Raw genomic sequence first — 27,537 nt, 5'->3', positions numbered from 1 at the left:
CTCCCCGACTGTTGTGGGGACATTGTTTGGACAGTATTGGGGTCAGTGATGTCTGAAATACTCTCTGCCCCCTTGAAGCCCTCTCTACAGCAAAGACCAGGCCTTGACTAGATAACAAGAGAATAAAAGGTTCAGAGAGGCCTTGGTGAGGTCCTTTACACAGTGCATTAGAAGGCTCCTGCGAGCTACCTGGGGCCTTGGGTACCTTCAGTGGACCCACTGAAGTAGACCCAGGATTGTTAGCACTAATCGATACCTGGCTGTATGGCGCACTGGAACCCCAATTTCCCCCTATCTAGGGAGCCCCACCGAAGCAAGGAAAGTGCAAGGACTGGGAACTTGGTGTCTCAGGCTGTCTGGTGTGCTAGGCATCTCAGCATCTATACAAAGATCATTTTTTTTCGGGATGGGTGTGTGGGTTTTGGGTCACACTCAATGGTGCTCGGGTTACTCCTGGCTCTGCGCTCAGAAGTTGCTCCTGGCAGACTAGGGCCGGGTGGAGGGGAACCATATGGGATGCTGGGATTCAAACCAGCCTCTGTCCTGTGTTGGCTGAGTGCAAGGCAAACACCTTACTGCTGTGCTCTTGCTCTGGCCCCTACAAAGATCTTTCTTACAGGAGGATCTAAGCCTTAGGTCCTAAGGCCTTTCAAGCCAAGATTCCCATTTGCAAAATATCTCCGATTCAGTTAACTAGATAGAATGAGAAGGTGGAATTCATACTTAGGATTCATGTAATGTTTTTCTCAAGAGAAGGGGGTGTGTGGAGAGGTAGTACATAGCGAGTAAGGCACTTGCCTAGCATGCTGCAAACCTAGTTTGATCCCCACCAACCCCACATGGTTCACAGAGCCCAGCAGGAGTGATTCCTGAGTACGGGTAGAAGTCCTGAACACTGCAAGGTGAGGCCAAAAAACAAAACAAAACAAAAAACCCCAATAACAAAATTACACAACAACCCCCGAAAAAAAAAAAAAAAAACAACCAACAACAAAACCTAAGACAAAACACAACCCCAAACGCACCAAGACCTTTACATGAAAGAGTCCGGAAGTGGGCCAAGAAGGGCTCTTGCCATGCAAGCCTTAAGAGTCCCTAGGTCGGCTGCACCCCATGGGGTCCTCCCAAGCAGTCAGAGTAACCCCCTAAATCCCTCCCTCTGCGCACAGTCAAGTTCAGCGATGCAGCCCTAGTTGTTCCTATTTTACAGAAGTGGACACCGGAAAAAAAGAAAGAACCCAACACACTCCATCAAACCACAGACACCGGCCTAGGAAATGCAAATTTGGGGTCTGTGTGGCTTCAGACACTGAAGTCGACTTATAGAGAAGGCCACCTCATCCCTGCCATCCCGGGCACGATCCAGGTGGTTTTATTTTATATTTTTATTTATTTAGTTTTTATTTGGGGGCCACACTCGGTGTCGCTCAGGGGGTTCCTCCTGGCTCTGCGCTCAGAAATCATTGCTCCTGGTTTGGGGGACCCCCTATGGGCCGCCGTGGGGAATCGAACCGCGGTCCGTCCTAGGCTAGCACTTGCAAGGCAGACGCCTTACCGCTCTGCGCCACCGCTCTGGGCCCATCCAGGTGTTTTTGCCCGGCTCAGGCAGGCGGGGTGGGGGGGGAGGGAGCGAGCAGCTCAAAGCGCAGGTAAATAAGAACCAGCAAGGGCTGCCGGGAAATCGCACTGGGCCGGCCTCTAAGGGAAAGTCGGCGTCAGACTCTTACTGCGCCTGCGTAACTTTTTTTTTCCTTTTTTTTTTTCTTCCACCTCCCCCTCCCTCCCCGCCTTTAACGCTTGGCGCCTGCGCACAAGCGACGAGTCCGGGATGTTGTGGGCGAGGGAGACGCTTTGCGCAGGCGCTATGCTCGGACTCGCCGGGCCGCCGGGCTTCGCGCTTGCGCTGTAGCCGCTTCTGGGCTTTTGATTTCCGCCCCGACCGCGTGCGTCACTTCTTGTTTGCGGCGGGAGGAGGCGGTACTTCCGGCCGGAGGGTGGGAGGGAGGGAGGGGGCGGCGAGCGGGGCCGGGAGAGGGGAGGGGACGGGGGGCCGCGTCGCGTCGAGGCGAGTCGAGTCGCGCGAGCCGTTGGGCCTGGCGCTGGGAAGGCGTTGCCGCCGCCTCCGCCGCCGCCACCACCGCCAGGAAGCGCCCGGATTGGAGCGAGCGCAGCGTGGCCATGGGCCGCAGCCGGGCCCCGCCGGAGAGGCTGGGCGGCCGCCGGTGACAGGTGAGCGCGCCTCCTCCCCGAGGGTCGCCCCGCGGCCCCTGCTTTCCCGTTCCCCTCTAGGGGTGTCGGGCTGAGCCGCCTTCCCGGATCGGGTCCCCCTTCCGGGCCTGGAGGTCCCCCGGGCTCGGGGGGCAGCGCTTGGGGCCCCCCAAAAGGGCACCCCGAATGCTGAGGCCGGTTTTGGGGGTGCCCGGGGTAATGAAGGGGGGCTCGGCCCGCCCTGTGAGTGGGTGGGGTGGGGTGGGGCCAGGGGCATCCCCCCAGCTGGAGAGGGGAGGGTCCCCCCACTTAACGATCCAGGAGCTGGGGGGTCCCCCCTAGGGTCCCCCCAAAAAAACCCTTCCTGGATCTCCAGCTGCCTGGGAAGGTGTTGGGGACACTTCACTTCTGGCGACGCTGTCCCCGCGGGGGTGGCAGGCAGGGTGGGGTGCTTTGGGGTGGGGTAGGATGGGGTGGAGTGGGGTGGGTGGGCCCCAAAAGAACCCCGTGGCTGGTTTCTTGAACGAGAAGAGGGGAGCTGGCTTAAATGAGGGGGGGTTTGGAAGGAGAGTGGGGGCACAACACTCCCCCAGGGATCCCATGCCCCCCCCCCAGGCCCTGGGATGAGCTGCCCCCCTTCCTTCTCTTTCCTTGCACAGAGGCATTGGGGGAATCGATCCTGGGGGGCTCACACCAGGTCTCCCCCCCTTCTGGGCTCCTTGGGAGTTTCCTGTTCGTGCAGCTGGCCAATGCTTTGCTGAGCTCCCCACGAGCACCCCACTTTGCTCTCTCCACTGAGCACCTCAGCATGAAGCTAGGCAGTGGTGAGTGAGCCTAGCCACTGTCTTCCCAGCTGTTCTGTTTGCAGCAGCAGAGGCAGCCAGGGGGACTTTGTGTGACCCAGACGGAGGGCTGCCCTCTTTAAGGGGGTCTTGGGGGACCACCCCACCCATCTGATTTCTCCCCTTCCTCCTCTGGTGGGTACTAAGAGGAGTTAGTTAGTTCTGGGTGGGAGGCCCCAACACTTTCTCCCCAGGCCAGTGTGTGTGACCTTGGCTTGCCCATAACCTTTGCCCTGGGTCTGGACTTCCCAGAGGGCTGGCATGGCCCCTGGCTGACCCAGCATCCCGGGGTTGGCGTTGTGGTCACAGGGGGGCACATGGTTGCTTCTGTCCCCAAGCGCTTCCTTCCCAGCCCGTGGTTCCTGGAGAGAGAGAGAGTACCCCTAAAGTGCTGATGGCTCTGGTGAATATTTTTCTCTGCCCAGAGTTTGTTCCTCTGGTCTCTTGCTGCCAGATTTTGGAGAGGTGGTTTCGGGAATCTTTGCTTGCCAGGGTTAGTAGCAGTAAAAGTCTATCTGACACCGACCAGTATTTTCTGCCAGCTCCATGCTGTCCCGAGTGTTTCACAGAGTTCACTTGTCCCTGCTCAGATCTTAGAGTCAATTGCACTATGGTCATTGGGGGCCCCTTCTGGGGGGATACTGAGGCAGAGGCTGGCGATCGGGTAAATGACAGGCCCTGTGGCAGGCTTTTGACATTCAGGCTTTCCCTTAGTCTTTTCCAAACTCTGGTGGGTCAGGTATAGCGTAGGCCATCCCAGATGCCTACGGGGTAGATAGGTATATGACACCCCCCCCTTTCCCTCTGAGGGGACGGAGGCAATTTCTGTGACATGAAGTGATTTGCCCGATGGCCCGAAGCCGGAAGTGGCAGGACTGGAATGTGAACACTGGCTTCCTTGGCCTCATCGAACCTTTTGTCAACAAGTAACTGGAATGGTAGCTCCGAGGCACCCCGTGTGAACGTGATGCTGTGTCCGCTTTGCAGAGTCAGAAACAGGCTCTGAGGAGCAGTGGCCTCCCCCTTGGAGAAGGGTCAGACAGACACACAGGCCTAAATTGCCTTATTTTTTTTTTTTATTTTGTTTTTTTGAGTCACACCTGGCAGTACTCAGGTGTTATTCAGAAATCGCTCCTGGTAGGCACAGGACACCATATGGGATGCTAGGGATAGAACCCGGGTCCTTCCTGGATTGTCTGTGTGCAAGGCAAACGCCCTACTGCTGTGCTATCATCTCCAGCCCTAAGTTGCTTTTTTCTATTTTATTTTGGAGGGTGGGGACATACCTGGCGATGCCCAGGGATTATTCCTGGCTCTGCACTCAGGAAACTCAGGAATTGCACCTCGCGGTGCTGGGAATATCATATGGGTTACCAGAGATGAAGCCCTGGTTGGCTATGTGCAAGGAAAGTTCTCTCCCTTCTGTACTGCCATTCTAGCTCCCCCAAATTGCCTTTTTTTTTTTTTTTTTGGTTTTTGGTTTTTGGGTCACACCAACAGCGCTCAGGAGTTACTCCTGGCTTTACGCTCAGAAATCGCTCCCAGCCCGGCAGGCATGGAAGACCATATGGGATGCTAGAATTCGAACCACCGTCCTTCTGCATCAAGGCAAATGCACTACCTCCAGGCTATCCCTCCAGCCTCACCAAATTGCCTTTTGACGTCGTGTCACCTAGTCGCTGATGTCCTGTGCGCTTTACTCACTGGCCAGGCTGGAATGGATCTCCATCCTCCTGGCTCCCTTGCTGGACCTCAGGGGGTTGCACCTTACGCTTTGCTTTTTTGCCTCTTCCCCCAGTCCAGCCTAATGTTGTCTGAGCACCCCAACTTCGCCCTAGGAAAGGACAGCCAAGAGTGCCCACCTTCCAGGGCCCCACACTAGTGGGCCTGTGTGTGTTTATGCTTCCCTGCTTGGGCTCATCTCCATTCATCCTGTGACCTTGGGCCCCCTCGTCCACTGCCCTGCACCACACACAGTGCAGCTCAGTCATGCTGGAGCTCATCCATGAGAACTTTTGCTGCCTGTACGTGCTCAGTCCCAAGGGGTTACCCCATCCTTGTTCCATTCTGGCACCCCACTGTCAGCAGCCCCCAGCCCCCGCACCTGGCCCAGCCAGAATCCAGACCCTGTTCGTCCCAGATTGGTCTGAAGTGATGTCGAGCCTAAGGTTCGATCTGGCCTTTCCAAGGCTGTGTGTGACCTTGAGCAGAAAGGCTCCACCCTCCGGAGCTCTTTTCATCATCTCTGAGGTCTCTGAGGTTCCCCAAACCTCCTTGGCCCACTGCCCTCAGATTCAGAAGAAAATCTGCCTTCTTTCAGTGAACAAAACCAAAGTCTTGGGGTGGGATCGTCTGCTGTGGGAAACACTGGTCTCTTAGGGTTGCTTCAACTTTCCGCTTCGAGAACCCTTCTCGTTAGAAGAACTTTCCCTTAAAAAACAAAACAAAACAACTTTCCCTTCTACGCCTCTAGTTACATAGGTATGGGAAACAGGTACGTACCAATCCAACTTTGGCTTCTGGCAAATCCTAAAGAGGGGCTGGAGAGCTATAGAACAGTGGATAACGTGCTTGCCTCGCATGTGACCCAATCCCAGTTTGATCTCTTGACACCCCTGTATGGTCCCCCGAGTCCTGCCTGGAGTAAGCCCTAATAAACACCCCTTGTTGTGACCCCAAGACCAATGATAAAAGTAAATCTAAGGGGCCGGGCGGTGGCACTGGAGGTAAGGTGCCTGCCTTGCCTGCGCTAGCCTAGGATGGACCGCTGTTCGATCCCCCGGCGTCCCATATGGTCCCCCAAGAAGTCAGGAGCAACTTCTGAGCGCATAGCCAGGAGTAACCCCTGAGCGTCACAGGGTGTGGCCCAAAAACCAAAAAAAAAAAAAAAAAGTAAATCTAAATCCTAGGGCTGGAGAGACAGCACAGCTGTAGGGCATTTGCCTTGCACCAGCTGATACAGGACGGGAAGGTGGTTCGAATTCCGGCATCCCACACGGTCCCCAGAGCCTGCCAGGAGCAATTTCTGAGCACAGAGCTAGGATTAACCCCTGAGCGCCATTGGGTGTGATTCCCCCCAAGAAAACAAACAAGTAAATCCTAAAGAAATTTATTTTATGCCACCCCTACTTGAGTTAGGGCCCATGGTTGAAGGAACTCTGGGCTGGTCAGTAAGATGGTCACTCCCGTTGGTTGTAAAGGTGAAATGGCCCAGTGGAAGCCGACCTTCAGTAAACCCAGTGCAGGGTCCTGTGTTCACTGGTGACGTGTAAGTAGTAAAGCCCTCAGGTACCTTAGCAGTTGTGATTCTTATTTCCGATGGACCCTTGGTTCTCAGATAACCTTGTCTGATAACCTGGAGGAGGGAGGGTGGGGCCGAAATTGGTGCGCACACCTCCCCCTTTCCTAGATGAGACTGGTTGGGAATAAAAACTGACCAATGTGGGGGCAGTGCAGGCTTGACCATAGTTGTGAATGTGGCTGACCCAGGTTTGATCCCTGATAGCATATAATATCGGGGAGCACTCTGGAACATCGCCAGGAGTTAGCCCTGAAAATAGCCAGCAGTAAGCTCAGCACAACTGGGTGTGGCCCCCAAAAAGGCACAAACAGCAAATGCAAGTCCTCAGGCCCTTCCCTCTCCCACCTGCTGCAGCCCAGAGTCCCTTTAAGGTGGAGATCCCTTCTCCTCTCCAGGTCCTGCTCCACAACCCCCTTCCAGTGGGTGTTTTATTGACTCCTGCACAGCTCCCAGGGGTGGCTGGACGATGCTGTGGAACAATATTCTGGCAGGGTGGCAGGCATAGAGAGGGTCACAGATGTGGCTTTGACCTTGAAGGCTCTTTGGCATCCGGCGGCAGCTTCATCGAGCACCTACTGTGCTGGGGATACAGCAGTGCACTGGACCCGAGGCCCCGTACGGCTGGGACTGGAAACACACCCTCAACGAGGGGCATCTTAAGGGAATTGTCAGGGAATTGGAATCAGGTGTGTCTGGGTGCAGGCTCAAAGCTGGGGAGAAGATGTTGCAGCCTGGGGGAGTGGGAGCTGCCCAGGTGAATGAGGTGGCGGTGAGAGGGAAGGCATTGGCCTGGGAGAAGGGGCCTCTTGGCTGAGGGAGATTCTCTGGCTTCTGCCTTGGGGCTGGTCGAGGAGTTTCACTGAGCCCCACTTCCCCTTGAGCTCAGTCTCTGCTGCAGAGAGGACGACGCCCCCCACTTGCCTCCTTCCACTGTGGTTTTCCTCCCACGGTCCTTGGGCCCACGGCTGTTCCTTTCAAGGATAGATTAGTGAGGGGGCGCCCACTAGTGGTTTTTCGGTCCACTGAACTCCAGCTCGTGGTGGCTGGGTTGCCGAAAAGGGGACACCAGTGACAAGCCTTCCGTACAGTACCTGCGGGGTCTGGTCTGCCTGCTAAACTGTCCCCCAGAGTCTGAATGTTTTGGGGCAGTTCTAGAACCTGGGAGAACCAGCATGTGCCCCTCCCTCCTAGTGGAGGCAGGTACCCAGGATATGACTGTGGTGGATCGATGGCTCAGGGGAGAGAGCGGGCCTGTGGCTATCTTATGGGGGGTGGTGAGTGACTAAAGGAGCTCTGGGGAGACCTAAGGGAGTCTCTTTTTTTTTATTATTATTTTGGTTTTTGGGCCACACCCGGTGACACTTGGGTTACACCTGGGTATGCGCTCAGAAATTGCTCCTGGCTTGGGGGACCATATGGGACGAACCGCCGTCCTTCCTGGGTCAGCCGCGTGCCAGGCAAACGCCCTACTGCTGCGCCACCGCTCAGGCCCCATTCTTGTTTTTATTTTTTTATTGAATCACTGTGCGATACCGAGTTAAAAAGTTGTCGCTGGTTGGAATCGAGTCCTGCAGTGTTCGAGCAGGGCAGGGGCTGCTATGCTGAGTGGGAACAGGGACCTGGTCGGTGGCTCTCCCAGGCTTGTCTTCCTGCAATGAGTGAGTCTCCTGAAAACAAAGCTTCTGGGGTCTCCAGGAATCCCCTAGAGTGGGGGTGTGGGAAGGAATGTCTTGCATTGGCTCTCCAGGCTTCAGGGCACCCGGCGACACCCGGCCCCTCTCTGGGCCTCCCCACCTTCCCCAGCTCTCAGCGGAAGGCGCCCAGCCACCAGGCCTCTGGGCTGCACGGTGGGGTGGTTCGTGGCAGGCTCCACTGGACACCCAGCCAAGCAGCGAGGGGCCCAGCTGGGGGAGACAGTGCTGGGAGCAGGGCCCAGGAGGGAGGGAGCGAAGGCATGGGCGTGGGAGGGCGGCTTGGGGGGAGCTCGGCCTGGCCCCGGGAAGCAGGAGCCACGCTCAACTCGGCACCCAGGGCTGGGCCAGCACCCAGGGCCGGGCCTACTGTGCCGGGTGTTTGCTGTTGGGCACAGCTCGCCAAGGCTGGCCAAGGCCAGGCGACATGTCCGAGGTCCCTGCAGGAAGTTCCTCGAGCCCAGCCGTCCTGCCCAGGAAACTCGTCCGCAGATGTTGTTTCTAAGGGTGAGGCCCGAAATCCAAGCCTGCCTTGGTTTGCCACCTCGCGAGCCCTTTTCGATGGGATGGGGCACTGCTCTGTCTGGGGACCCCCTCCTGGCGCCTTCCAGCCTGCTTTCGTGGCCTCTGTGGACTGTCTCTGGCCACTTTGTGCCCCAGGCAGGGCAGGGGTGGCAGACCCAGGCAGCCAACCTACCTAACCTCATTTGGTGCCCAGGAAACTGGGAGCCCTATTTCACTTCTTTGCTCCATGGAGAATGGGAACCCGCCTGCCACAGTGGGGCTGCAAGGAGGATCCAGGGAGCTAATGGACTGGAAAGTGCTCGGCATAGGACTTCCTGAGAATGTTCTCGATGGATCTGAGAGCTGCTGCTGCTGCTTGGGGCTGGATGGGAGAGTGCGGGCACAGGGGCAAAGAGGACTTCGCATGTAGCCAGACTGGGCTTGGATTGGCAAAATGTGGTTCCTTGGGAGCAGGTATGACTGATGAGGGAGGTTCTCCAGGGGAGGGTTTGGGACAGAAAGTGAACAGCCCCCCAATCACCCGTCAGCTGCTCAGAGCTCTTCATGGTGGTAGGGCAGTGATCGTCATGCAAGAGAGAGAGGCTATGCCAGGCTAGGCCGTGCCTGGGTTCTACGTGCTTTCCCAGCCAGCCTCACCCACCAGGGACTTCGTATTACTCTCCTCCATCTCCAGGGCCAGGAGTGGAGGCTGAGGACGAGGCTGATATTCCAGAGTCTGTTGGGGTGAGCAGGTGACGGACCCAGCTCTGGGCTTGTGAAGATGTATTCTTCAGGACTCAAGGGCTCAGTGGGCTGGACACAGGCTCTAGGGCAGGGGTCTCAAACTTGCAGCGGGCCTTTTTCAGCCCTCTGTACAACATTTTGTGGCCTTGCCCTAGAGGAATCTTTTTTTGTTTTAGTCACACCCCCCAATGTTCAAGGCTTACTACTGACTTTGCACTCAAGGATCACCCCGACTTTGCCTCCTGGGGTCCCCAGGTAAATTGAGTTTGAGACACCTGCTCTAGGGGCAGGTGGCACCTTCCATCCTTGCCACCAATGGGGCCCCCTGAGCACAGCGGGAGTGACCTTGAGTTCCCCAAGCACTGTCTGATGTGACCTCAAAACTGAAAAGACTGGTGCTAGACATATAGCACAACAGTAGGGCATTTGCCTTGCACGCAGCTGATCCAGGATGGATAGTGGTTCGAAACCCAGCTTCCCATATAGTCCCCAGAGCCTGCCAGGAGCGATTTCTGAGTGTAGAGCCAGGAGTAACCCCTGAGCGATGCGGGTGTGACCCCCAAAAACAAACAAAACTGAAAAGACAGACTCAGGCAGGGGATGCAGCTCAACAGTAGAGCGCTTGCCTTGCATGCGTGAGGCCCTAGGTTCCACTCCCCAGCACAGGAAAGGAAAATGACAAGAACTTCAAGATGGACTCTCGGGCCGTGGCCAGTGCCAGTGTCACTTGGAGGGGCTCAGTCTGTTCTCACAACACCTTTCTGGCTCCTGCTGTCCCCACAGAGCTGGCACAGAACAGGTCTCCGCCTGCAGGGAAGCGACAACTGCTGCCCACTTTGATGCCTGCTGGAACTGGGGTGTGCTGCCCTCTCTTCCATCTAGTAGTGCTCGCCAGCCCCTTGCTTCTCTAGTGGAGGTTGAAGTGCTGAGGGGGACCTTCCCCAAGCCCCTTCCTTAGTCTCTGAGTCCCAAAAGTTGGAGCTTGTCTTTACCTCTTCCTGGTCCTTTGTATGATCCAGCCTGTGGCCAGAGAAATTCCTGCCTTGTGTGGCGTGATTTTGGGTATCTGGGAGCTGCCCTCCTTCCTAATGGAGGAGGGATAGGGGAGATCTTCCCCTTCGCCCTTGAGGAACCTCAAGAACAGGGCTGGGTGTGGGGGCCTGTGGGGAGAAGGGAGACAGCCAAGGTGAGGGAAGCAGGGGTCTGCTCTCCACAGTGGGGGTGCATGTGGTGTCAGGCATGTGTTTGGGAGTAGACCTGTGAGCACTTCGCTGTTCATTTTGGCTGTTTTCATTCAGAGGGACTTTTCCGGAAGGGCAGGCATGTCCTGATGTGGCCCTGAGCCCTCCCCCCCCCCCCCCCCCCCCGTGAATGCCCAATTCAGAGAGCCCTATTGACATTGCCCCACACCAAAAAACCTTATCTGGTTGGGGGGCAGAGCGGTGGCGCAAGTGGTAGGGCGTTTGCCTTGCATGCAGCTAACCTAGGACGCACTGTGGTTTTCAATCTGATCCCCGGTGTTCCCATATGGTCCCTCCCGAAAAAACCCTCATCTGGGCCAGAGCGATTACATGCTACCAGTCCTGACACAGTTTTGTCCCCTGCATCCTATATGGTCCCCCAGCCTGCCAGGAGTGATTCCTGAGCGCTGAGCCAGGAGTAACCCCTGAGCGATGCCGGGTGTGGCCCCAGAAACAAAACAAACAAACCCGTCTTATCACTCTCTGTGCTCCAAGCATGACTCTAGGCATCTCTGCCTTGACCCTGACTTGTTGTAGTTCCCCCTCCTGATCCTGAGGCTGGGACTGAGGGGGCGGGGAGCTTTCCTTTGGCAGGCAGGTTGGCCGTCCAGTCCAGGTATATCCCAAAGTGGGCCGTGCTGGAATAACCCTGGGAAGCCGGAGTGCCCTCAGGTGCAGTTGAGGACACTTTGTTAGTTAAACCAAGGAAGGTGGGTTTTCTGGGGGATGCTGGTGCTATTTTTTCCCTGAACCAGCCGGGGGTGGGGTGCGTAGGCTTGACAAGCGTGGGCACCGCTGCTCTTAGCTGCCCCGTGGCCAGTCCCAGCGTCTGTGGTGTTGCCACAGGGCACCCCCCTTTCCTGCCTGCAGCCGTGGAGCAGCTCCTTTGAGGTTTCTCTGAGCTGAACCTCAGCGGGTTGCGTTGCGTGAGGGTGAGAGCCAGGAGGACTATTTAAATCTTGATTCAAAGCAAAAGTAAAAATGCAGTTCCTCAGAGGCTCTAGCCTCAGCCGCCACACTTCTTGCCTTCGCGACCAAGATCCTGGCAGGAGGGGCTGGAGAGGTAGCATGGAGGTAAGGCGTTTGCCTTGCTTGCAGAAGGACAGTGGTTTGAATCCCGCCATCCCATGTGGTCCCCTGTGCCTGCCAGGGGCGATTTCTGAGCCTAGAGCCAGGAGTAATCCCTGAGCGCTGCCGGGTGTGACCCATAAATTAAAAAAAAAAAAAAAAAGATTCTGGCAGGGTCCCAGAATCCACGCGTGTGGACTCTGGGATGGAATAGGGCTGCCTGTGAAAGTGAGGAGAGCTTGGGAGCAAGGGAGAAGAAGTGTGGGGGTGCCAGGGTTCAGACCTCAGGTAGCAGGATCTCAGTCAGATGCCGACTTCCTCAACTGTAAATTCTGTCTCTGTGGTTTGCAAGTGACCCACAGGGTGGGCGTGCCACGCCAGTGCACAGGGAACCTTTCCTGGGGACATCTGCATAAGTCCGCCGAAGCCTGGAGCCTTCCAAGTGCTCCCCCATCCTCCTCCGCTCGGGAGTCCCCCCACAGCCATGACCCTGGGCCCAGGCTCTGCCTGCCTGCTGCCCACATCCTCTGAACTCACACCTTGCCCTTGAGTACCTGCCTATCCTGTGTTTTTCTGGCTGTCTCTCCAGCAACCCTTGCCCCTTCCTTCCCTTGTACCTGCTTCTCTGCACACTGTGTTTCTTCATTCCAGGTGTCAGCTCCAGGTGTGTCACCTGCGGTGCCTGTCTGTAAGCTCGACTAGGCCAGTTCTGTTCATCCCTCCTGTTCATGCCTCCCTGCTGGCCAGAGCAGTGCAGACACAGTGTGGTGCCATGCTGGAGTGAATGAGCAGATGGAGGATTTTTCTTATCCCTCACTTGGCAGCCCTCTGCACTCAGAGTGTTGATTCTATGTGTCACACCCTCCCTGGACTCATTAAATCCAGGCCCTGCCAGAGAGAGCTCATGCCCCTAGCATGCCTCAACCCCTGAGCACTGCCACGTGTGGCCCAAAAACCAAGAAATAATTTTTGTCTTCCAACCATACCCAGTGGAACTCAGGCCTTACTTCTGCCTCGGAGCTCAGGGATCACTTCTAGCAGTGCCTGGGGACATAGGGGTTCCCAGGGGTTGACCCGAGGTTCAGGGCACATGCAAGGCAAAATAGTACCCCTCCCCACTTTTTTGTGAGGGTCATACCTGGTGGCCCTCAGGTCTTTTTTTGAGGTGGCCACACCCAGTGACACTTCAGGGGTTACTCCTGGTTCTGCACTCAGAAAGTTTCTGGCAGGCTCGGAGGACCATATGGGATGCTGGGTATTGACCCTGGGTTAGCCATGGGCATAGCAAATGCCCTCCCCACTGTGCCATCCATCGCTCCAGTGCGTTCCCCATTTTTGTTTGTTTTTTTTTTTTTTGGTCACACCCGGCAGCGCTCAGGGGTTTCTCCTGGCTCTTCGCTCAGAAATCGCTCCTGGCAGGCTCTGGGAACCATATGGGATGCCGGGATTTGAACCACCGTCCTTCTGCATGCAAGGCAAATACCCTACCTTCATCATGCTATCTCTCCTGCCCCTCCCCCATTTTTTTAAATTAAAAATGAAGCTCTGGGCCTGCTCCCGTCTTGATTGGGAATGGGGACATGTGGAACAGATCCCTCCTCTGCCTTATGGAGCCCCCATTTCTTCAAGGGAAGGCACCACTAGCAGAAAATCACGCCAATAGAGCAGGGGTGAGAGCCGAGCTATGTGGACCTGTGATTCTGGACAAGCAGTCAGGGCCCTGTGGGAATGAGGATTAGCATGAGGCTATCAAAGAGCAAGGGACACTTAGGGACTGAGAAAAGGCCCCTAGAATGGTCTGATGTGAGGCTGTAGAATAGGCCAGGGCCAAGCTCAGGTTGATGCTATGGCTGACAGAAGGATCTAGGCGTGAGACCAGCGAGGCAGCTCAGAGGGCTGGAGCAGAGACCAAACAGGTTCCATCCCAGCACTATTTCCAGTGGCCCAGAAAATAAAAAGAGAAAGTCCAGAGGGGAGTGTGCTTACTATATATGCAGCTGACCCGGGTTTATTCCTTGGCACCCCCTTTTTTTTTTTTTTTGGTTTTTGGGCCACACCTGGCAGTGCTCAGGGGCTACTCCTGGCTGTCTGCTCAGAAATAGCTCCTGGCAGGCACAGGGGACCATATGGGACACCGGGATTCGAACCAACCACCTTTGGTCCTGGATCGGCTGCTTGCAAGGCAAACGCCGCTGTGCTATCTCTCCGGGCCCTGGCACCCCTATGGTTCCCTGAGCACTACCAGGAGTGATCCCTGAGTGCAGTCAGTCCCTGAGGAGATCCCTGAGGAGTCAGTCGTGAGCAATGCTGGGTATAGAGACAAAAGAGTATGTGATGTGATTTTAGCAGGGGTGCTGAGGCCCCAAGGGTGGGGCTCGGGAGAAGGTGTGTGGGGTGGCAGAGCGAGGAGGGAGTCTGTTCGTGTGCTTATTTGTGCCCCGTTCCTTTTGCAGCCACCCGCCAGTTCAGCCTCCCTGAAGCCCCACCTGCTGCAAGGAGACAGATGGGGTGTTTGGGGCAATGTGCAATGACTGGGAAAGGAAAAGCATCTCTAGGGTTGTTTTTAACCAGGGAGGCGGAATAGGTAAGAGAGCACGTAGGCAGGGCCGCCCCGCACCTGCACCCACCAGAGCTGCAATGGTGCCTGAATCCGTGTGGAGGAGCTCCTGTCTCCTGTGCTCTTCAGAGGGCTCTTGGGCGTGCTTGCTCCACATGCCAGTACTTGGGCCTCGGGCAGACCTGAGGCCTCTCACTTGTGCCCTTGCCCTTTGAACTAGCTCCCCAGCCCTCTTCTCGTTTTTCTCTTAGCACCAGGCACCGGACCTGGAGCCTCAGATTTGCAAGACATGTGCTGTACCACAGAACTACTGCCATTGTGGAGCAGCTCATTGAATCTTCACAGCAGCCTTGACATAATCCAAGACAATTGTTTTTTTAAGATGATTTAAAATATAGGGGAGAGATAGTACAGCATGGCCAACCCAGGAGACGGTGGTTCAATTCCTGGCATCCCTTCTGGTCCCCCGAGCCCGCCAGGGACGATTTCTGAGCACAGAGCCAGAAGTAACTCCTGAGAGCCACCAGGTGCCCCCCCAAAACAAAAAAAGATAATTTAAAATATAGACTTTATTTTCCCCTTTGAACAGTTCCTGACTGTTAAGAGTACAAGGTAGAAGGTAACCCAAGTACATTTAGTGTACCTTCTTCCCACATATAAAAATCCCCTACAACAATTAACTTTATTTCCTTCTTGGTCTTTGGGTCACACCTGGCAGCCCTCAGGGCTTACTTCTGGCTCTGCACTTAGAAATCACTTCTGGCAGGCTTGGGGGACCATATGGGGTGCTGGGGAGTGAACGTATTGGCAGCATGCAATGCAAACACTCTACCTGCTCTGCTATTGCTCTGGCCCCAGAGGTATCTCAGAGGCTGAGGGGAGAGACACAAAGGCCTTGCCCAAGGCATACAGCAGCAAGTATAGCTGGGGCTGATGATGCTCAATGGTTTGGGGGCCACCTGGATTTTCTGTATTTGGGTGGGCAAGCCAGCCCTGCTGTGTATTGTCAGGGCTTTTTTCTAAGAAAAGTGCTAGGCCGGCCCAGCTTGCTTATGCCAGCACTGAGGCAGGATGCTGAGGGCTTTTGCGTTCCTGGGAGGGGAGCTTGGGCAGCACCAGCATGTTTGAAGATGCCACAACATGGCTTGGCTCCCCGGACATGAGCCCCCAAGTTGCCCGCTGCCATTACAGGGTCGGGAGAAGTTGTGCATGGTGCAGTGAACAGGCGGAGGTAGCTAAGCTGCCTGGGGCCTATCCCAGCTTCACGTTTCTTGGTCAGGTGAGTGGGGCTGGTCTTTTCACTTCTAGCCTCAGTTTCTTTGTTAAAATGGCAGACACATGGGGCCGTAGAGATAGCACAGCGGTAGGATGTTTGCCTTGCATGCAGAAAGATGGTGGTTCGAATCCCAGCATCCCATATGGTCCCCCGAGCCTGCCAGGAGTAAGCCCTGAGCGCTGCCGGGTGTGACCCCAAAGCCAAAACCAAACCAAACCAAAAAAAAAAAATGGCAGACACAAGGCTTCCTGGGAGGTGTGGATTCACGTGGCCCCTCTCTCAGGCGTTCCCGGCACTTGGTCGGGCCTCACAGGCCTTCCTTCTTTCGCCTGTTGCCCTGGTATGGCCAGCAAGTTTGGCACCCGATTCCTGTGGGCTTTTAGGTTGCTTCCAGGTTCCTCCTTCCCAAAGGGATGATGCTGCTCGAGGGCCCATTTGGTGTAATGTCTTGAGGACATGCTGGATTTGTATTGTGGGGGTAAGTGCACTGTTGTTTTAGCATGTAGGGGCATGGGATGCAGTGCCTTGCTCAGAACTGCCCAGTGTTGATGGGTCTGAAGTTGGGGAACCCCTCCCAAGAACCCCTACACTGCATATACACCTTTCTGCCAGAGAACGAGTGTTTGCTACTTATTCATTACCCTGAAAGGGCTGAAACACTAGTTCAGGAGTGCCCAATCAGGAAGTTGTTTCTCACTGGAGTAACTGGGTACCTATGGCCTGGACCCCAACACTTCTGAGGGATTCTTTATAAGGAGGTCCACAAGTCAGAGGGGCTAGTCATAGGATAGTTCGAATAATTTATGGAGAGTTTGATACTCCTTATGTTTAGCCATTAAAATAAAAGCCACAAAACTAGGACCAGAGAGTCTGGGGTAAAGGCACTTGCTTTGCCTCCCACCAACCCCAGTACCTCATGTGACCCCACCAAACACCTCCAGGGGTCACTCCAGAGCACAGATCCGCAAGTAACATCTGGGCATCACGGCAGGAAACTTTGGAGATGATTAGGGCTAGCGCGCATGGAAAGCATGTGGGAACCGTGGGTTTGATTACCAGGCACACGGCAGTCAATGGTGGCAGCCTCACCCCAATAAAGCCTTGACAGAACAGGCAGGCCCACTCCCCCTGCTACACACCCCCCTTTCCTTGCTTAGGGCAGGCTGCTCTGATCCTCATTCCCTTCCAGCCCCCTGTCCACACTGCCTCTTCCTGGGCTGTGGCTCTCCTCCAGCAGGATCTGCTCACAGATGGGAACAGAGGGTGACTCTGGCCTGTGGCCTTGTGGCCAAATAGCAGCAGCATTTGAGTCGAAATTTGGTTCCTTCAGCCCTGGATTCTTTGCAGTCATTGGTAGCTCTGCCTTGGGTGGGGGTAGGGTCCCAGTCCAGGCAGGCCATGTGGCACCAGTGGGAGCCCAGAAGCCAGGAGACCCACTTCCAGCTCACCTGTATGTTGACTCACAGTCATGTGCCTTGTTTGTTTGTTTTAGGGCCTCACCTGGCACTGCTCAGGGTGTGCTCCTGGTAGTGCCCGTGGGGGACCCTCTGTGATGTTGAAGATTGAACAAGGGCTGGCCACACACAGACAGCCTCTCAAATGCTTTCAAAATATACATGTATATATGTATATGTGTATATGTATATATATGTATATACATTATGCATACACAGAGAAGAGAGTTCCTATATTTGTCATAAAGTACAGTAAAGCATTACGGTGAGTTCTTTCTATGTAATGCAGAAATCACAGGAGAGCTCCGTCCACTTCCAGAAATCCCTGCCACTTACCTGTCCTTCCTAGAGTCACGGCCCTGCCAGCTTCTCAGGTTGCTTTCCTTCGCTCAGTACAAGGGAGGACAGCAGAGTCACGCTGAGTCCACTGTGACCCGTCGGACCCTTCGAGGGTATCTGCCTTTTGGTCCTTGGCACTATGAATAGGGCTCCTGGGCTCTGTCTGAGGAAGTAGTCCTGGTCGGTCTAGCCATTTCCTTGCTTTGCCTTCAGTTCCGAGACTTGTGAGGAATATTGCTATGGGAAACATTCTAGGAGATGTATTTTTGGTAGACATTTCTTTTCTTTTTGGGGAGGTACACACTCCGCAGTGCTCGGGTTACTCCTGGCTTTGCACTCTCAAATTGCTCCTGGCAGGCTTGGGGGAGGGGGGACCATATGGGATGCCATGGATTGAACCCGGGTTGGTTTGCACGTGGGTCAGCCATGTGCAAGGCAAACACCCTACCACTGTGCTATTGCTCCAGCTTCTTGGTAAACAATTCTGCTGTGGAGTTAGGAATGACTGGGTCACAGGGTAGGTATCTGTTGAGTGTTTGCTTGTTTGTTTGTTTGTTTTTGGGCTATACCCAGTGATCAGGGCTTACTCCTGGCTCTGCACTCAGGAATCACTCCTGGCAATGTTCAAGGGACCACATGGGATGCTGAGGATCAAAACCAGCAAATGCCTTCCATGTTGTACCGTCTCTCTGGCCCTTGAGCCTTGATTCTTTTGCCAAATAATTTTCCATAGTAGTCAAACCATTTCGTATCCCACCAGTAGCAGCTCTTTCATGTCCTTGTCAGCACTTGGCAGTGGCAGTTGGAAAGACTTGAGCCATGCTGGTGGGCGTTTGTGATCTGCCTTTCCCTGGAACTAATGAGACTGTGGCGTGGGAGCCCTTGCTCTTTTCACCTTGCATCCCCGGCGGCTCACCTCTAGGTGACGGTGACACCTAGAGCCAACTGGTCTGGCTCTCGGTGGACTCTGGCCTGCACATATGTACGAGAGAGCAGCAGTGGGGAAGGATGGGATCATGGAGCGCTTCCAGCAGCGGGGACAGGCCCCTGCGTGCTGGCACCTGGCTCCCAGCGGCAGCTCTATCCTCCTGCCTGGGCGTCCTCCAGCGGCAGCTCCCCAGCAGCAGGCCAGCGTCTTGGCGGTGGGGCCTGGAGTTTCATCACTGCATGCTGCGTCACAGACACCTCAGCTGAGGCGCCACCCTCCGGGAGGACGGGCACGCGGGAGCCAGGCGGGACACAGGGAACCTTCCAGTTCCTGCCCCTGTCCTCGCCTAAGCTGTTGCTGGCTTCTGAGCCATTGAAATGAGAATGTGAGAGGTAGTTCTGGGTGCGGAGCTGCAGCCCGAGACCAAGGTAAAGGTAAAGGCTTTCCCTCCGAGCTACCCTCCTGCCCACTTCGAGCAGCTGCCCTCCTGGCCTGGCCCGGCTTCACTGCCCTGTAGTGGGGAGTGCAGGAGCCACTCCAGGGTACTCTGGCTCCCTGCTCAAGGCCACCCAGCTGTCAGGGGCTCTCAAACTTTGCGCTCTACCTTGCTGTGCCCTCTCTGACCCTGGCAGCCTATATGTGTGGGCTTTCAAGCGGGGCCGGGCACAGGCTGCCTGCCGTGGAATTACCAGGGTCCTGAGAAGCCGAGTTCCCGGGCTGCCATCCAGGAGGGAGATTTCAGTCTGGCCATGAGGCCCCTTCCTGTCCTCAGCAGCTGGAGACTTTGGCCTCCATCTCAGTCTCCATCTCAGCCCTGGCTGGTCAGAGCTGAAATGGTCCCAGCAGAAGTGCACGAGTGGGGGCCAGGGTGAAAGGTTCTGCCCACTCGGAGCACTCGTGTGCCCCCCCTGCGAGTGGCCGAACTGCCTGCCTGCTCCTTCCTGCCCCTAGGGCTCTGCACCTGCCTTGGCCCCACCGTGCGTGCCAGCACCTCTGCCTGGCACGCTCCTTCCTCCGGCATGGCTGGCACAGCAGCCCCACTCTGCTCCCCTGGCCCCCGTTGTTTGCCTCCCTGGTGCCGCTTTCGTTTGCACTTCACCCCAGAGTGGGAGCCTCAAGAAGCCCCTGGCTTCTTGTCTCTAAATGAGCCTTTGGAGCTTAGCACCCCTCAGAGCAGATGAGAGTCGTGTGGAGAGCCCTGAGATGTTTCTGCGGCACAGTCTGGTCCCAGGATCTGTGGGCTCACTTGCTGTGTTCTCAGTGGCAATCCAGGTGCTGTGCGGGTTCCAGGGGTGTGAACCGGAGGAGGTGCACAGTGTACCCTTGTGGCCTCTGGTCAAGAGAGTGTCTGGGTGGTGGTATTGATTCCACCAAAGCCCCAGGAGAAGGGAGAAGGCTCTAAAGGCTGGGACGCCTGGTGACAGGAGCCTGGTGGTGAAGGGGTGAGGGGAGGTGGCAGTGCCCCAGGCGTTTTCAGGGGTGCAGTGTGAGCGTTAGCTTTAGGTGTCGGCAGAGTGGGCGGGTGCCTGAGGAGGACCGAACTGGGAGGAACAGAGTATATGGGGGTGAGAGGTCAAAGGAAGGGGCCATGAGAGAGGCCCCCCCATGAGGGTCTTGTGTAAGAAGAGGAGGAGCTTTGCTCTGTCCCGCTCACGTTTGAGGGTCCCTCAGTGGTGAGTGGACAGATTGGTGGGGTCTAGAGAGGCCACGTGTGTCTGTGAAGGGGACATGGCCCTGGGGTGGAGGGGCTGAGGTCCGACGTTCTGCTGGTGGAGGCCAGCCTTCCCATCCCGAGTGTTGGCCTTTAGGGGTGCCTAAAGGGGAGGGAGCCCCACTGTTGCTCCTGGCCCTGCTTCTGCGGTTCAGAGTCCAGAACGTGATTTCTCGGCCGCTGTTTATTTCCCCGGCACTTTCCATCTTGTCTCTCCTCCCGCTTCCTCCCACTTACCTCCCTTCTCTCTGCCCAGCCCGGGCAGCATGCCACCGTCACATGCCAGGCGGTGGTGTGCCCAGCCTCCCAGCTCCCCTGGGGCACGAGAGAAAGCTGATGCCCACGGTGCCCCGGAGCCAGCTGCCACTTCTCTGGGGGCCACCCTAGCTCCTGACCTGCTGTCCGCGAATAACCTCGGGCTGGGAGAGGCGCAAGGCGCCTGGGACTCCCTGGCCCCCAGCCAGGCCCAGGGCTCCAGGTAGGGCCCATCGGGCGGCCGCCTCCTGCCCGCCCTCCTGCCCGCCCCGGAACCTGAGCTGAGCAGCGGTCCCGGCGTCTGTCAGTCTGCCGGCTGCTGGCCCTGTGGACTGAGCTTGGGCCTGCGGGCTTGGGGAAGGGGCCAGGCCTGTAAGACCGGAGACCAGTGTATCTGTGTAGGTCATTTCGTGTTCAGGGTCTCGGGTGGCTGAAACCGAGAGGGAGACCTGGAGTGGCAGGAGGGGTGTCTTGCTGGCAAAGGAGGGGCAGGTCAGCAGCTTCCAAATTCTGAAAAGTGGAGTGTATGAGTCTGTTTATGTGTGTGTGTGTGTGAGAGAGAGAGAATGAGAGAGAGATGGAAAGGTAGAGTGAGTGAGTGAGTGAGTGAGTGAGTGAGTGAGTGAGTGAGTGAGTGAAAGTGAGAGGTGAGGAAGGTGGAGTAAGTATGTGGATTTGTGAGAGAAGAGAGAACTGAGAGGAGAGTCAGACCTGTGGAAGGTGGTATGTGCGCGTGCTGTGGAGGTGAGCGTGTGAGATTGCTGGTGGAGCGGAGACTCCCTCGGGTGCCCCAGGCTGTCTGATTCATCCCAGGTTACCTCACTGTTGGGGCATGGCAGTGACGTGGGGGGTGGAGCTGCAGGGCCCTTGCTGCCCGCCCAGTCTGGAGTGAGGATAGGTGTAGGGGGGTTTCCTAGCATGAGTGGCCTGCGCCCCTGGGACAGGCCTTGGAGGGGAGGGTCAGGCTGGGGGTGCTGGGACCCCAGCACCCTGACCCGTGGGCCTGTGGTGGAGCGTTCTCACCTGCCCTGCTCTTCTCTTGCAGACGCTGCTCCGTCCACCACACCTCCTGCATGTCCTGCTGCCCTGAGCTGTGCCGAGCAAGGTGACAGTGTGTCCCGCTGCCACCATGAATGAGGTGTCCGTCATCAAAGAAGGTTGGCTCCACAAGCGCGGTAAGGCCACCGCCTCCTGCCCCGTCTTCCTCTTCCCTCCCTCCGTGCCCGGCAGCTGAGCCCTGAGACCTCCTGGAGCCCTAGGCCCCATTGTGGGTGCCATTAGCCTGCGGCTTGACTCGGGTCTGCCACCGCACAGTGAACTCCCTCAGGCGTCCTTTCCTGAAAGAACTGGGGCCCGCCCACCCAAGGGTGCTGCTGTGACCTCAGCTTAAGGGTTCACGGGGCCACAGGTTGTGGGTGGAGACTCCAGGCCAGCCTCCTGCATATTCTTCGTTGTGTTATACTGCACACCCATTTCCCTACCCCGAGGGTCCCATTTTAGGAACAAAATAACTTAGACTATGAGGGAAAAACACGCAGCAGCGTCATTTAACATCCATTCTCTAGGAAACACAGCATTAGGAAGTGTACTGGGCCCACTGGGCCTCTGGAGACACACAGACTCCCTCATGAGTGTCTTTTCCAGGGGGAAGAGGGAGCACAGGGCCTCAGGTGGGCAGTGCTGCTGGGACCAGGGCACAGGCCTTGTCTGCACCTGACCCGGGGTTTGATCCCCAGTAGGCACAATTTCTGCTTCTGAGCATCACTGGGTATAGACCTGGGTGTTCTGAACACTGATGGGGAGGGCCTGGGAGTCCCTGAGCACCTTTGGTACAACAATGGGGGGGGTCTCTTATTGCTACCTGGTTGGCCCTGGGGGTCCCCAAGCACTGCCAGAATGGGCCTGAGGGTCCCAGTCACTATTGAGGTGGCCCTAGGGGGTCTCCCATCACTGTTTCAGTGGCCCAGGGGTCCTGCCACCACAAGGCCAAGCAGCATCGATTCCTCACTCTAGCGCTGAATGTTGCTGGGGCAGCTCCCTGCCCTGAGCACCATAGACAGGCTCTACTCAAGAGAAACAGAATGGAATGGCCTGGGAAAGGGCAGGACGACGGGGTGCTGCTCGGGGGGTGAGGCAGGGGAGGGGGGGAGTGGCTGGAGCACATCTGGCTGGAGCATGTTGAGGCCCAGAAGATCTGGGCTTGGGCTCCTCAGGCTATGGCACCCCCAGTACTACCAGCCAGAACGTGATCTGATCTGGTGGTGGTGCTGACGGTTAGTTAGGCCAAGAAATGAAGGTATTTATCTACCGGTGGGTTTATGTCTGTTTCTTATGATAGTTTAGTGTTCGGCTCTCTGGTGTTGGTGTGAGAATTCCTTGCCCCCCCTCACCCTCTAGTGTGTTGTTGCCCCTCCCTCTGTCATTGTCCTCAGGTCCTCTCTGGTCCCATCTTCAGTCCCCCTCCTTCCTTTCCCCCAGTGCTCAGTAAGCAGTTTGTAGTCCAAGGTCAAGGTTCTGTCCCTGCTTGATGCTGTCTGTTCCCTTTTCTCTCTCCATTCCTCAGATGAGTGAGATTATTGGGACCCATCCTCTTTCACTGTCTTTGATAACACAATGTGATGCTCTTTGGTTCAGTCCATGTCAAGCATGGATTTATCTCATGATTTCATCTTATCTTACAGCCCCATAGTGTTGGGTTGTGTGTATCTACACCACGATTTCTTTACCCATTCATCATTCATCGGACACTTGGGTTGTTTCCATATAGTTTCGTCTTACTATGTGAAGCATTGCAATGAATATAAGTGTGCGTCTCTCCCCCCCCCCCTTTTTCTTTTGTGCCACACCTGGTGGTGCTCAGGGCTTACCTCTTGGTTCTGTACTCAGGAATCACTTGTGGCTGGGGATCATCTGGGGTGCCAGAGCTTGAACCTGGGCCAGCCAGCTGCATGCCCTACTCATTGTCCTAGCTCCCATGGCCCCAGTGTGCATATATCTTTTCTTTTCAGTGTTTTTGTGTTTAGAGAAGTAGAAGCCAAGAGGTGGCATCTGGCTCACGTGGGGAGCTCTGTTCTTTGGAGCAGTGTTCATACTGTTTTTCATAGAGGCTAAAGCAGACAACATTCCCACCAATGGTGAAGAATGTTCCCCTTTCCCCCTGTCCCTATCAACATTGGTTGTTTCCAGTCTTGTGTTTGGGAGTCATACCCAACTGTGTGCAGAACTGACTCCTGGTTCTTTGCTTGGGGATCAGATGTGGTGCTGGGAACAGACTGAAGTTGATGTGCAAGGCAAGTGCCCTGTGCTTTGCTATCTCCAGCCTGCTTCCAGCCTTTCAGCTATCATTCTTCCAGGCATGAGGTGAGATCTCACTGTATTTTGGTCAGCATTTCCCGGATGTTATGAAACAGTGAGAACCTTTCCTGTGCCTCGTGTCCATTGGAGTCTTCTTTGGAGATGAGCTCCTTCATCTTCTCCCTATCTTTGGTTATTCTGTTGTTGAGATTTATGAGTGCCTTGTGTACCCAAGAATGACGATAGTGACAGGGAAGAGACAGATTAATGGGATCTTCGAGCCCAGGCAGGCTGACCCAGACCATTATGGGAATGCCTGCATGTGCAGGGGAGTTGAGAAGAAGTGTGTCCCGAGCTAGTGTGCAGGATGTTGACAGGAAAGATGTTGGCAGACTATCCTGTCATTATGGCTCTACACCGGGGCGTGGCGCAGGTAGGGGTGTCCACCTGGTGGAAGCTGCTCACTGCCCTGGCCCTCTTTTGCCCCATGAGGAGAGTAACTTTTTCCTTACAGGCACCTTCTTGCTAGGGCCTGGGAACGCAGACTCGAACCAGGCAGGCCGACTCCTGGGCAGTTGAATGGGACGGGTAGGCAGTTCCCAAGGAGGTAGAGGCTTGCTTGGCAGTGGCAAGCACAGGGTGTGTGCCCGGCCAGGGGAGTGCGGGGCTTTCCTGAGAGGGGTGTGTGAATAGAAACCAGGAAGAAGGGGTAAGAAAGGGGGGTGGGTCTGGGGAGAGAGGTATGTGGGAACCAGGGAAGTGCTCCCTTCCCTTCCCCGCCTTGTTTCAGCCCAAGTCACTGAGTGGCAGTCAGGAGCTGCGATGGCTCCTGGTTGGGGCCCCCACCCCCAGCAGTCTAAGCAGGGGGTCTGTTTCCAGAGCTTTTTTCAGACAGCTGTGGCTTTGGGGGTACGTTTGCCCAATTTGATCCTGAATTCGGCGCTTTTGACGGGGATTTTTGAACCTTGGTAAATGTCCGAGCTCCTCTTGTGGGAGTTTGAGGGGCTTACACCCAGCAGTGCTTAGGTCTTACTCCTGTCTCTGCACTCATGGAACACTCCTGGAAGGGCTCAGGGGACTGATTATATAGGATACCGGGGATCGAACTTGGGTCAGCCATGTGCAGGGTAAAATGCCCACCCCACCTGTGCTATTTGTCTGGCCTCAGTTGTGTCAGAGTACTTATTCTGTCTCTGCCTCTGGTTTGGTGTGACTTTGGGCAAGCTGTGGTATCTCTCTGACACTTGATTTAGTACGAAATAGCTTCGGTGCCTACAGTTCTGACACGGCAGCCCTGTGAGGGCAGGATTTCCCCAGCGGGTTCACAAGGTGCCTTGAAGCGCTTAGTGCGTGGTAGGCCCGCAAGTAGCTGATGCTGAGTCAGTCCGTGGCATTGGGTGCATGTGGGGGCCACGCCTACCTACCCTACATTTTCCCTGGGCTTTATGGTGACTGGGGTGCAGGCAGCTCTGAAGGGGGTTGAGGAAGAGTTGGAGGTGGAAGTCAGTCCCCTTTATAGTGGGGCCGTTGGCTTAGGGCAGACCCTGCCCCTCCCTGGCCTCCGTCCAAGCTCTGTAGGCTCCATAAGGGGGCTTGGGTGGTCTGGCTGGGAGCCCTGCTGGGGTTCACACGGTCAACACCTGCATGCGCATCACTCTCCTGGTCTTGCTGGCAGAGGAGGGCCAGGTCCATTGCACCCACTGCTGGTGGTTAGAAGGGTAGTGGCACCGATCTGTTGGGCACCCCTCTGCTCTCCACCAGCCTACTTCCTGTGCCATCCCACAGCTGCCCTCAGCCTGAGCAGAAAGGATGTTTGCTTGTAGTTTTGGCCAGGGCTTGGTAATCTGTGGGTTTGGACTCTAGAACAGTGCTCGCATGCAGCATGGTTTGGTCTACATGCTGCTTGTATGACACAGTCTGCTCCGGGAAGATGGGAGAGGAGACCATTGGGGTGGGGCCTGTCCCCTTTCCAACTGCATCAGCATCTGTGCTGCCGGACCCCAGAGCCCAGAGTCAGGTGGTTCCCACCCAGCAAACCTGGATCTGGTCCCAGCTTGCCCAAGTTATAGCAATCAACACAGGGCAAGGAACCTTCTTGCCACAGTCTCCATTTCTTGTCAAATGGTGCTGATGTGAAGATGTTTCTTCTGACTATGTTCCCCCCCACCCCCCCCCCACCCCACCCCCGCATGCTACCTACCAGTGTAAAAACACTTAGGAAAGTACTTGGATCGTAAGTTCACCTCGGAACTGGTGTCCAGACCAAGAAATAGGACAGTTGATTCTGTTTTTCCTCTCAGGCAGGCGCTTTCCTGACTAAAGGGTGGTAAATTTCCTAGTTTTGTTTTGCTTCTTAAAATTGAGGTAAGGGGCCAGAGTGGAGCGGTTGCACAGCAGTAGGGTGTTTGCCTTGCACGTGGCTGACCTAGGAGACTGACTGTGGTGCGATTCCCCCGGCATCCCATAGCTCCTCCAAGCCAGGAGTGATTTCTGAGGGCATAGCCAGGAGTAACCCCTGAGTGTCATTGGGTGTGGCCCAAAAACCAAAAAAATAAAATTGAGGTAAATAAAATTTAATAGGACATGACTGGCCTTCAGTATGGTATGGTCACAGTATGTTTAGTTCCAAAATGTTTTCAGCATCTTAAAAGAAAACACTGTTGAGGAACCAGAGTGATAGTACAGCACGGAGGTTTGTTATTATTGTTATTATTAGCTTGTTATTATTAGCACATGACCGACCAGGATTTGATCCCAGACATCCCAAATGGCTCCCTAAGCACCACCAGGAGTGAGTCCTGAGTGCAGAGTGAGGAGTAACCCCTGGATGTGAAACCCCCCCCAAAAAAAAACAAACAAAAACAAAAGCCACTTGAGAGCCAGAAAAATTGTATAGCAGGTAGAATGTTTGCCTTGTACAAGGAGGACCCGAGTTTAATCGTCAGCATCACATCTAGTCCCCCCAAGAAGCCATTAGTAACTCATGAACATCACTGGATGTGACCCAACAAACAAACACCCCCCCCCCAAATAAAACAAAAGGAAAAAGAAAACCCTGATGTCATGAATCCATTCCTTCCATTTCCTCTTCACCCCAGCCCCCAGCAGCCTGTTTTCTGCCTTTATGTATTTACTTAATTCTGGACATTCTATATAAGTGAATCACACTCCTTGTGACCTTTTTTTGTCTGACTCGTACTCAGCTTGGCATTTGTGAAGTTCGGTGTGTTAGTGCATCACTCCATTTCCTGCTGACTCTCTCCATGGCTCCAGGCCAAGTACTCTATGGATTCATCTATCAGGGGCCATGTGGGCCCTTCTACCTCCAAGGGCTGGGACTTGAGTTGTTGCCAATATTTGTGTGCAAGTATTTGAGTCTTAACTTTTTGAAGGTGTCTTTTCCAAAGTGACAGTACTATTTTAGTTTTATTTTTTAAATATTTATTGGTTAATTGATTGATTGATTGATTAGTTTCTGGGCCACACCCAGCAGAGCTCAGGGATCCTCCTGACTCTGCATTCAGAAATCACCCCCTGGTGCTCGCTTTCTGCAGCACATATACTAAAATTGGAACGATACAGAGAAGATTAGCATGGCCCCTGCGCAAGGATGACACGCAAATTTGTGAAGCGTTCCATATTTAAAAAAAAAAAAAGAAATCACCCCTGGCAGGCTGGGGGGCCATAGGGGATGCGGTCTCTTCCTGGTTGTCTGTTTGTGAGGCAAATGCCCTATAGCTGTGCTATCTCTCCAGCCCCTATTTTAGTTTTTTTTTTTTTTTTTTTTTTGGTTTTTGGGCCACACCCGTTTGACGCTCAGGGGTTACTCCTGGCTATGAGCTCAGAAATCGCCCCTGGCTTGGGGAGACCATATGGGACGCCGGGGGATCGAACCGCGGTCCGTTCCTTGGCTAGCGCTTGTAAGGCAGACACCTTAACTCTAGCGCCACCTTCCCGGCCCCGTTTTTTTTTGTTGTTGTTGTTTGTTTGTTTTTTTGGTTTTGGGGCCACACTCGGTGTGGCTATGTACTCACTGGCTATGTACTCAGAAATCACTCCTGGCTTGGGGTACCATGATTATCCGGGGGATCAAAGCATGGTCTGTCCTAGGCTAGGGAGTGCAA

The 27,537-nt window shown here is 55.2% G+C and overlaps 1 protein-coding gene and 1 non-coding gene across 4 annotated transcripts in view; both read left to right on the top strand.

The window, feature by feature from the left end:
• Nucleotides 1-2,079: 2,079 nt before the first annotated feature.
• The window catches only part of AKT2 (AKT serine/threonine kinase 2), a 350,831-nt gene continuing 325,373 nt past the window's right edge, over nt 2,080-27,537 (top strand). For 2 of the 3 annotated variants that reach the window (XR_007502390.1, XM_049787182.1), the window contains exons 1-2: nt 2,080-2,229; nt 21,165-21,294. Coding sequence is in view for 2 of the 3 variants with exons in the window: in XM_049787182.1 (XP_049643139.1) it covers nt 21,249-21,294 (46 nt within the window). In the remaining variant the exon portion in view is untranslated. Of the gene's footprint in view, nt 2,230-20,269; nt 20,343-21,164; nt 21,295-27,537 lie in introns of those variants that run through there. The other variant, XM_049787183.1, reaches the window with a different exon arrangement.
• Nucleotides 26,951-27,058, top strand: LOC126028999 (U6 spliceosomal RNA). Its single transcript, XR_007502662.1, has one exon. It is a non-coding gene; the product is annotated as a U6 spliceosomal RNA (small nuclear RNA).

The sequence above is a fragment of the Suncus etruscus genome, chromosome 14, assembly GCF_024139225.1.
Source record: "Suncus etruscus isolate mSunEtr1 chromosome 14, mSunEtr1.pri.cur, whole genome shotgun sequence".
Classification (NCBI taxonomy): domain Eukaryota; kingdom Metazoa; phylum Chordata; class Mammalia; order Eulipotyphla; family Soricidae; genus Suncus; species Suncus etruscus.
Note: the sequence above shows the minus strand (reverse complement) of the source record. Positions and strands in the feature narration are given on the sequence as shown.